The sequence below is a fragment of the Mus pahari genome, chromosome 5 (assembly GCF_900095145.1).
Source record: "Mus pahari chromosome 5, PAHARI_EIJ_v1.1, whole genome shotgun sequence".
NCBI lineage: Eukaryota > Metazoa > Chordata > Mammalia > Rodentia > Muridae > Mus > Mus pahari.
The window spans coordinates 113,751,933-113,763,195 of record NC_034594.1 but is presented as its reverse complement, the minus strand read 5'-3'; the positions used below and the strand labels follow the sequence as shown (position 1 = coordinate 113,763,195).

The 11,263-nt window shown below is 35.5% G+C and overlaps 1 protein-coding gene across 1 annotated transcript; it reads left to right on the top strand.

The window, feature by feature from the left end:
* The first annotated feature begins 5,364 nt into the window (after positions 1-5,364).
* LOC115064031 (complement factor H-like) lies at positions 5,365-10,828 on the top strand. The gene is made up of 3 exons (XM_029538748.1): positions 5,365-5,545; positions 7,320-7,502; positions 10,616-10,828. Exons 1-3 carry the CDS (start codon positions 5,419-5,421, stop codon positions 10,810-10,812), a joined length of 507 nt encoding a protein of 168 aa, XP_029394608.1. The 5' UTR covers positions 5,365-5,418; the 3' UTR covers positions 10,813-10,828.
* Positions 10,829-11,263: the final 435 nt, after the last annotated feature.

Here is an 11,263-nt window from a genome sequence, read left to right as displayed (position 1 = left end):
TTTCATAAAAGTTAAAGAGCCGGGTGGTAGTGGCACACGCCTTTAATCCCAACAGAGGCAGGGGATTTCTGAGTTCGAGGCCAGCCTGTTCTACAAAGTGAGTTCCAGGATAGCCAGGGCTATACAGAAAAACCCTGTCTCAGAAAAACCAAAAAAAAAAAAAAAAGTTTTAAGAAAGGAGATAAATACAGAAATTACTGCTTGTGGACGTTGTACATCGTGGTGCGCACTAGGCTCCGCACCACGATGTACAACGTCCACAAGCAGTTGATTTTGGCTATTGGTTTGCTGTATATTGCTTTTATTATGTTTATGTATGGGCCTTGAATTCCTGAACTTTCCAAGACTTCTATCATGAATGGGTGTTGGATTTTGTCAATTGCTTTCTCAGCATTTAATGAGATAATCATGTGGTTTTTGTCTGTGAGTTTGTTTATATATACATTTTTATTAATTAAATTCATTTTGAAAATTCAAATAAAAAAGAAATGAAATTGTCTATTTTTCATTAGAGTCTTGTGATATGCCTGTATTTGAGAGTGCTGTAATTAGGAATAGTACCACATGGTTTAAACTCAATGACAAATTAGAATATGAATGTCATGTTGGATATGAAAACAAATATAAACATACTAAGGGCTCTATAACTTATTATGATGATATGATAAACTCTCATGTTATGATGAGTATTATTATCTTTGCAATATTTTTTAAATAAAAATGAATGTTTCTGCTATTAAAAATTGAATTTCCTAAAATATTCCTTATAATTCAATGTAATCTAAGAAAAACCACTGTTTTGAATGCCATTGATGATAATATTTGCTTTTTTTGTTTCATTAAATTATTTATCCTGTGTGTGTACATGCATACCTATGTGTGTTTATGGAGGTGTGCATATTGCATTACTCATGTAGGTGTTAGAGATCCTGGGTCCTAGGGATTAAATTTAGGAATCCAGTCTTAGAAACAACCACTCTTACTGACTGAGGCATTGTGCTGGCCTGATTATCTGTTTTTAAAATAAAATGTTCACCAGTTGTAGATGGCATGTGATTATGATTCAGGAATTAGAACCCTGGATCAAGAGACTTCAAGGTTGAGGTTATTTGTGCTACATACTAGGTTCTGTTTCCAAGATCAAACAAACAAAAAATTTCATTAAATTAATGATTCCTTTGTGTGGCTTGGGTATGTCATGTATCTCTGATTAGAGGACATTTCTTTGGTTATTTAAGCTCTTAATTATGTGAACTAGGTCTCCATTATCAAATTATGACTTGAAGTATGAAACTAAGTCATGAAAACTTGAGGGCGGGAGAAATAGCTCAGAGATTAAGAACATGGGCTGCCCTTACAGAGGTCCTGAGTTTAATTCCCAGCAATCACATGGTGACTCACAACCATCTTTACTGGATTCTAATGCCCTCTGCTGGTATGAGGGTATACATGAGCACTCATATACATAAAGTAAATAAATCTTTTAAAAAAAAAAAAAAACGGAAAAAATGAAAATTTAAACTGAGTGAGGACAGAGGATAAAGGACAATAAAATTGCAAACAATAATTTTTCGAAAACTAGTAACAGACACAGGGTCCACTCAAATGTGATGTCTACACCCTGAAAGATGGCTTGGGAGGTAGAAATATGATATTCTTGAAATACAGGCACATCTGGCTTACGTAGCATGGTAAGCATTACAGCTCTGAATGGAAACGCTCCCCGAGTCGAAGTGCTGCAGCTCTGAGTTTGCCAGTGTAAGGGAGGCAGCTCTGAAAAGAAAGGCATCCTGGCAGTGGGGAGCCAGTGAAAACCACAAAGTCACACTGCACCTAACAAAACTCACACCAGACCTGAAAGACACAAGAGAACTGTGTCTGCTCCAGAGTGAAGCAGCAAAGGCTTGGCAGAAGGCTGGCTTTACATAGGGGTCTTTGCGGGGGCTGGGTGGGCACAAGTTTCAAGCGTGGCTTAGGATGGGTGGGATTTTTTTTTTTTGCCAGATCATGAAACAAGCTCAGTGATTGGTGGGATTCTGAGCTCATCTTGGTTATGTAGGAAGGAAATTGGCAACTGACATCTCAAGGAGGTAGACATAGCCATTATAGTAGTCTAGAGGTGGGGCTTGGTCACTTGCCTGACCTCAGGGGGCTTACAGTAAGAGGGTGACTGCCTCTGCTAAGCCAAGATGCAGCAAGAAATTGAGCAGGATGCAGACAAATATAAGATTGGGGAGGTAGGGTGAGTATAGGAAAATGAACATTTCCAAGGTGGGGATTGGTAAAATTTCAAGATTAACTCAGGTATTTGTGGGTGTTCATGCTCAGGGATTAGTGAGGTTTCCAATTTAGGTATTGGTAGATTTGGTTAGGTTTTAACCTGGAAATGGGCTCAGATCTCTTACCCTACATGAAGATATCTCATAAACAGACAAACAGAAACAATTTTTTTAGCTTAAAAAAATCAAACTAAACAAATGGAAATGATTAGTTTCTCTCAGATTACAAGCAGTTCAAGAATAAGAAATCAGGACTTTCTACAATACAATACAAAACCAGAATGTAAGGGAAGTGTTATTAGTTCAGTGAGACAGAACTTTGCCTTAGGGTCAGTACTAACATTACAAATATAAAATAAAATAAAATAAAATAAAATATTAAATTATTTATGTACAATACTGGTATGTGAAATTTTTTCAGAGGAGACAATATTCAAACATCTACCTGCTCCAGATTATGAGCCCATGACAGATCAAAGTTTTTTTTTTTCTATTGACAGTGTCCTTTGCTTTACAGAAGCTTTTTAATTTTATGAGGTCCAATTTGTCAATTATTGATCTTAGGACATAAGCCTAAAAGTGGGAGTGGGGGTGTCTCTAATTCTTTTGCCTACTTGTGAGACCATTATCCTACCTAGTTGCCTCATCCAGCCTTGAAATAAGGGTTTGTGCCTAGTCTTTTTTTTTTTTTTTTTTTTTTTTTTTTTNAAAATCAGAAAGTACACAAGACTACAACTCTCTCCTTATCTATTCAATTCAGTACTTAAAGTTTTAGCTACAGCAATAATAAAATGAAATCAAGGGAATATAAATTGGTAAGAAGTCAAAACAACTTTATTTGCAGATGATATAATAAGATACATAAGTAACCCTAAAAGTTCCATCAGAGAACCCCTACATCTGATAAAAACCTTCAGTAAAGTAACTGGATACAAAATTAACTTACCAAAATCAGTTTCTCACTAGATAAGAACAAAAAAATTAAAAAATAGAGAACCCACCTTTCACAATAAACTCAAGTAGTATAAAATATTTGGAGTAACTCTAACAAAGAATGTGAAAGACTTATTTGATTTTTAAAAAAGTCCTTGATGAAAGAAATTGAAGAATATATCAGAAGATAAAGCAATCTCCCATACTCATGTACAAGTAAGATTAATGCCATGTTATCCTATGCTTGGTTGGATTGTCTGAGAAGCCTGATCTTTTCTGAAAGGGCACGGAGGAGGAACAGTGGATCTGGTGGAAAAGGGAAGGTGGGAACTGGGGGCATCTAGGGAAGGGAAGCTGCAGTTGGAATATATTGTAAGATAGTTGTATAAGTAATAAGAAAAATAAATATAATTAAAGAAAATAAAGTAAAAGAAATTTGGGTTAATGGAGTTCCTGTTGTAATCTATTTAAGTTTTTTTTTTCTTTTGTGGGACAAGGATGGAATGGTTTTTTATTAGCATACAATTGAAAAGATGAACAATTGAGGGAAGTCTAACACTTTTTTGGGGGCGGGGGCCATTTCTAGATTTCATAGCTAACTGTAATGCACACCTTTTGGAATCCAGCTTTATATCCCCCCCCCCGCCGCCGCCTTTCGCTTGCTCCTGTGTTGCTAGCAGTAAGAATAAATTCAATTAATCTAAACTTGAATTGAGTCTAAGAGTGTGCTCTTTCCCAGTGGATTTGAATGCCACAATATAACCATCTATAGCTATATTTTAATTTGTCCTATAATAATTTGATGGAGACATTCCTTTTGTGGCTAAGAGTTCTAAGTTATCTAAATAATGAATCACTGGATTTGGGTGTCTGTGCTTGTTCCCATCAGCTCCAGGACAAAGTCTCACAGATAATGGTGGAGCAAGGCACTGAATTATGAGTATAGAAGAATGTTACCAGGAGTCCTCTTATTGCTATGGGTTTTGTTTTGTTTTTATAAGAATAATACTTGGGGCTGGAGAGATGACTCAGTGGTTAAGAGCACAGACTGCTCTTCCAAAGGTCCTGAGTTCAATTCCCAGCAGCCATATGGTAGCTCACAACCATCTGTACTGGAATCTGATGCCCACTTCTTCTGTGTCTGAAGACAGTGACAGTGTACTCACATACATAAAATAAATAAATCTTTTTTAAAAAGAAGAATACTTGATTTCTCCATAGTTTTATGTCTACTGGGCTTTCTTGTCTCAGTTTCATGGTACCCAGGCAGTGTCAGATAATCATGGAAGCAGGCCTTAACTCAAATCATATATTCTTTAGTCACTCCAACAAGCTTGGTGTCACCATTTTTCTAGCATAACTTTCATGCAGAATACCATTGTAGATCAAATTATGGTGGCTGAGAATGTGTTTATGTCTCTAATTTGACAACATGAGAAGTACCTTCCTATACCAAAGATGCTTCCCTGTATGAATGAAGGTCCTATGTACAAACCAGTTCAACTTTCCTATGTTCAGTGAGTTGCATAAGTGCTGTCTTTCACAGTGAGGCCTTGCCTTCCAGTTTGTGGAGAACGTCTATAGTATTTTCAACAGCCTGCATTATTTGGAAGTTCCTTGTGAAAATTTTGACACCCATTAAATTGGATGTAACCTAATCCTAGTACTAGAAAGTTCATTGGTTATAAAAGATGTCCACTGGGTCTCTGATTCCTCACAATTAGCTTTTGTTGTCCCTCAAATGTCTTCTTATCTTTTTTTTTGTTTCCCCTTCCCTGTCCATAACTATTTACTATTCCTCATCCTAAGGATATGACCTCCCCACTCCAATCTCTTACACTTTACCTAACCTTTCTTGTACTATTGACTGTAACTTGGCTTTCATTGACTTAACAGCTAATATCTACATATAAGCAAATGCATACATGTATGTCTTTTGGGGTCTGGGTTACCTCAATCAGGATGATTTTTTTTGTCTATTTCCTGTCATTTACTTGTGACTTTCATAATTTGTTTTTTTGTGTGTGTGTGTGAATATAAATGAACCACATTTTATTTATATATTCACCAGTTCAAAAAATATATTTGGAATTTCATGTTTTAATTGGATAATCATGATGAACAAATATATAATGCTACTTTATTTTGCTCTTCAGCTGATTACTGTGTGAATCCACCTCATGTGTTGAATGCTACTATAGTAACAATGCTCAAGGCCAAATATCCCGCTGGTGAGAGAGTACATTATGAATGTCATAAACCTTTTGAACTATTTGGGAATGTGGAAGTGATGTGTCAAAATGGGATGTGGACTGAACCACCAAGATGCAAAGGTAGGGCTTCATGTTTCCTAACGTTTATTTGACAACAAAATATAGTTATTGCACATTATTGAAAATAAACTGAAGTAATTCTTTTTTAAATTTTAATTAATTATTTTATTCATGTACAGTCCAGATGTTGCCCCTCCTAGACCCCTTCCCATACCTCTTATCCCCATGCCCTCTCCACTTCTCTGAGAGGATGCACGTTCACTCCCCTCATGATCCCTCTTCCCTGTAGCATCAAGCTTATAAAGGATTAGGCTCCACCTCTCCCTCTGAGGTCAGACAAGGCAGTCCTCTGCTACATAAGTGCCAGGGGCCTTGGACCAGTCCCTGTGTGCTCTTTGGTTGGGAACTCATAGGAGTCCAGATTCGTTGGTATTTATTATTATTATTATTATTTTCTTTAATTACATTTCAAATGCTATCCCGAAAGTTCCCTATACTCCCCCCCCCCGCCTCTGCTCCCCTACCCACCCACTCCCACTACTTGGCCCAGGCCTTCCCTTGTGCTGGGTCATATAAAGTTTGCAAGACCAAGGGGCCTCTCTTCCCAGTGATGGCCGATTAGGCCATCTTCTGCTACATATGCAGCTAGAGACACAAGCTCAGGGGGTACTGGTTAGTTCATATTGTTGTTCCACCTACAGGGTTGCAGCCCCCTTCAGTTCCTTGGGTACTTTCTCTAGCTCCTCCATTGGGGGCCCTGTGTTCCATCCAATAGCTGGCTGTGAGCATCCACTTCTGTGTTTGCCAGGCACTGGCATAGCCTCACAAGAGGCCGCAATATCAGGGTCCCTTCAGCAGAATCTTGCTGGCATGTGCAATAGTGGTTTCCATGGTTGTAGATACTAGTCATTTATTTTGAATCGTGATCTAGTATGGTTGATGATGACTTCCTATGGATTTTTTTCCAAGATATTTTTAAAGAAATTTCGGTAGATGTATCTCCATGAATTCATGGGATTTGTCCTATTTGAGTTTACTCAGCTCTTGAATATATGTATGCCTGCCTTATGACCAATTGTTTTTACACTAAAATATTTTGTTTGGATATTAATTTTTTTTCCTTAAAAATGTTTGAGTTTGGTTCAGTTTCATGATGCTCCTCTTGAGATCTTACTGAATACAAAATGATATCAGTACTTTTGATTTCAGACTTTTCCTGTGTTCTCACAAGGAAAAGTACAAAAGAAAAACACATAGGAAAATATTATACAGTAAGATGAGTTGTGGACATTTTTCTACAATTCTCAATGTCTCTTCTCTTCACATAATGTTTACTAATAGTACTGTGTCCTAGAATTTCAGATGTACTTTTCAAAAATATAACTTATAGATGTATATGCATAGTTTGACCCTCTAAGAACCCATGAAAGCTTCATTAGACTTCTGTAACATTATAGGCTTTAAAATCTTTTTTTCATATATGTATTTCTATAAAAATGATAAAGAGTTAGAATATATAGGTAACATACAATCAACATTCTTTAAAAACCAAACTTTGCCTATCTACAATGCCATCTATATGTTCAGAAGCTATTTAGATATTTATAGCTCTTGAAGGTTTTCGAGTAGACATGTTTGCTCTAGCTCATTCAGTGCTTTAGATGAGAATGGAGAGACAACATGAAACCCCTAGTTTATATGATTAATATTTCTTCAACTAATCTTGTCTTTAGCTAGAAATTATTAAAGTCTTGTTTAATACTGTACTCTTGTTGGTTCTGCTTGAGTCTGTAATTTGACTTGATTCTTTAACATTTGAATCTTGTCTTCTTAGACCCAACAGGGAAATGTGGGCCTCCTCCAACTATTGACAATGGAGACATCACCTCCTTGTCATTACCAGTATATGCATCATTATCATCAGTTGAATATCAGTGTCAGAAATATTATCTACTTAAAGGAAATAGGACAATAACATGTAGAAATGGAAAGTGGTCTGAGCCACCAACCTGTTTATGTAAGTACCTTATTCTCATAGATTATAGGAGATTCAGTTTTATAACATGGATATTTTTCTGTTTATAATANAACATTCACAAAATGAAAGTACTGTTTTGCTTAATGCTTCAGTGCCAAACATCGGCATGTGAGTAAAAACAAATGTTATTAGATTCTTTTTATAAAAACCACCTGTCAAATAAAATTGTGCATGTATTCTTTATAATTTTTTTACTAACAAAAGTTGGAGCCAGCATGATATTCTATGCCTGTTGTCTCAGTTAGTGTTCTATTTCTGTGAAGAGACACTATGATCATGACAAATCTTTTAAAAGAAATCATTTGTTGTGTATTGCTTACAATTTCAGAGATTTAGTCTACTATCATCATGTTTGGGAGTGAAGATAGACATGATGGCGAAGAAGTAGGTGAGCATTCAACATCTGGCTGTGCAGGCAGCAGGAAGAGAAAGGCATACTTCTTCTAAAAAGGCTACTCCAACTCCAACAAGGCCATAGCACCTAATCCTTTTTGAGTACCAGCAGTCCCCAATGAATAAGCAATATGTGAGTCCATGGAAGGCATTCGTTTTCAAATCAAACCTATATACATCTTGCATTTATTAAATCCATACAACATGCCCTGTCTTTAGATAAGACCAGTAGCCGGGTGTGGTGGCACACGCCTTTAATCCCAGCACTCGGGAGGCAGAGGCAGGCGGATTTCTGCGTTCGAGGCCAGCCTGGTCTACAAAGTGATTTCCAGGACAGTCAGGTGCTATACAGAGAAACCCTGTCTCGAAAAAAACAAAACAAACAAACAAAAAAAAAAACAAAACAAAACAAAAAAAAAAAGACCAGTAACTTCTATTAATAACTGTCATGCACACTAAAGACAGTTTAGTCTATCTTTTCATTCTGTGAGATTGAACACAACATGTCTTCCTGTGTTTGTTGATTTCACTTAATGTCCTCCAATGTCTTTTTCTAACTAAAATAACAAAATATATCTTTATTTTATGAACAAAATTTCAAATTTAAGTACACCATGCTGTCTTTGTAAATTCACCAATTGGTATTAGTTGAGACAGTTTTTTCATCTTAGCTATGTTCATGTAGCAGTTTACAATAAATATATACATGCAGGTTGAGTAGGTTGATTTTGTTTCCTTTGGGTACATACAAAGAATGCATATAAGAACAATATATGTAAAATCTATTTTTTAATTTTTTTAAAAAAATCTCAATTATTATCCATTTAAACTGTTCAAGGTTATATTCCCATCAATGACTTATTAGTGTTTTACCATACACTCAAGAATTAGTAATTTTTTATTTTTTATTTTATATATCTTTTATTTCCATGTTCCTGGTTTCCCCCACAGAGACCGCCCTTCCCTCCCTCCCCCTGCTTCTATGAGATTGTTCTCCCTCCCATGCACCTACTCCTGCCTCCCTGCCCTGGCATTCCCCTACACTGGGGCATCCAGCCTTCACAGGAACATTTGTAATTTTAAGGGCTCCTGTCTCACTTGTTATTATAACTGAGTGACAAGATATATTATTATGACTTGGCAGTGAAATCTCAGCTGGTGATAATAAGGGCTCTTTTCTTTTTCCTGTTTAGAATCATATTTATCCCATTCCACTGTTGGAGACCTGAGATTCAAACATAGTCTCACAGGACTGGAAAATACTGTCAGGGCTGGTTTCTTTATTTATTCCATCAGGGACGCATTCACAGGCCTATTCCTTGTTGCAAAATGCTACTTGGTTTGATGGCTGAGGGCCATCTTCCTCCAGCTTCAAGTTCAATAGTGTGTTGTATTTTAACATTTCCCTTCAATATCTCTACTGCCATCACTGCCTTTCCTACTGTCAAAGAAGACAGTGCAAAAAATTCCTATCTCAAAATCATTAATTACAATTCTAAAGTTACTTTGACATGCAAAGTATCATTAGTGGTTATTGTAGCTTAAAATGTAACATCGGTTATAAACACCATTGAACCTATAAAAATAGTTAACAGAAAAAAAGTCAGGCTTGTTATTTTTTCCATATTTTTAACTGAAAACAGTTTTTTATGCATATATTCTGATTATATTTTTTTCTTTTTACTTGATTCTCTCTCTCTTTACCATTACAAAGCAAACAGTCAAATAAACATAATAAATGTAAAATAATCTAATATTTTAAAAAGTAGAATAAAAGAAGATCTTGGGATTAAAGATCAATAAAAATTAGAAGATCTTGTGCTATGCTCATACTACTTAGAACAGTGGCAAAACTGGTAAATATATTGATCAGCAGTCTGAGTAGAGTGTATCCACACTGTAATACATGGTCCAGCAATCACTGCTGATGCAGCCGCAACCGGCTTCTGGAAAGTGTAAGCTGTCAAACGAGGCTCAGTTAGGTACTGACAACCTCAAGTGACTGTGTACTTTAAGAAGTGTTATGTGCACTTCAAGAATCATGTAGAAAGGGGGCAAACAGATTCACCTGTTCATCTCCATATGGATATCAATTTTCTTTATATCATTTATTAAATATGATATCAGTTCTCTAACGTAAGTTTTTGGAAAGTCTTTTAAGATCAGTTCACTGCAGATACATAGATCAGTATTCAAATCACTTTTCTCTTTTGTTGATGTGTTCATTGAGTTCTGGTTACTGTGGGGCTCATGATGTATGTTGAAATCAGGTATTATGATGTCTCCAGATTTTCCTTTCTGCTCTAGTTACAGTTGTCTACTCATTCTACTGTACCTCCATAAACATTTTAGATTTTGACCCCTGTAAGGATGAAAAATGTTATTGGTATTTCAGGGTGGGTTCATGGAGTCTGCTAGTTTCCATAGGAGATGTGGACATTTCAATATTAATTCTTACATCCTATTAATATAAAGAATGTTTCATTTTGGTGTTTTCAGATTCTTTTCCCAGTTAACTAATATTGTGATTGAAGTTCTCACTTCTGTTGTTAAATTCATAGCTGAATTAATTTTGAAGTTACTGATAGTGACACTGAATTTATAGTGTCATCTCAGAAAAATGGAATTCATCTATAGATAAGGGGTGATTTCTATAGGTTTATCTATAACTTAATGAACTTTGGTAATTTTTCTTTCAGCTGCATGTGTAATATCAGAAGACATTCTGGAAAGACATAACATATTTCTCANATGGAGACAAAGTGAAAAATTTTATTCTCAATCAGGGGANGTTATTGAATTTNTGTGTAAACCTGGATATACACNAGCAAGNGGATCACCANCATTTCGTGCAAAGTGTATGAATGGTCACATCAATTATCCCACTTGTGAATAAAATCACAATACATTTATCCATTGATTTTATTGTTTAGAAATGCACACACATATTATTAGGACATTTTCAATTTACATTTGAAGTATCAACNCATTTCTTCTAATGAATATAAACTTTTGTTATATGGTGATTAATTTGTAACTATAAAGACTATTACTAAAATGCAAAAGCAGTACATTCAAAACTCCTAATCTAAACCATTATGTGTCCAAGGACAAACTATGTCAAACAAGAAAATTTGATGTAAGTTTTTCAGCATTCTTTTTCTCTTCAGAACTTCCTCAGATTTTCCTGGATACCTTTTGATCTAATGTTTTGATTTATAGTGAATGGAAGATATATTGACTTGTTCTTCAAATTAATATTATTTCCTAATCTCATAACAACCAAACTATCATATATTAATATTATATTACTAGTGCATATAATTAAATACTATATAATACTTTAA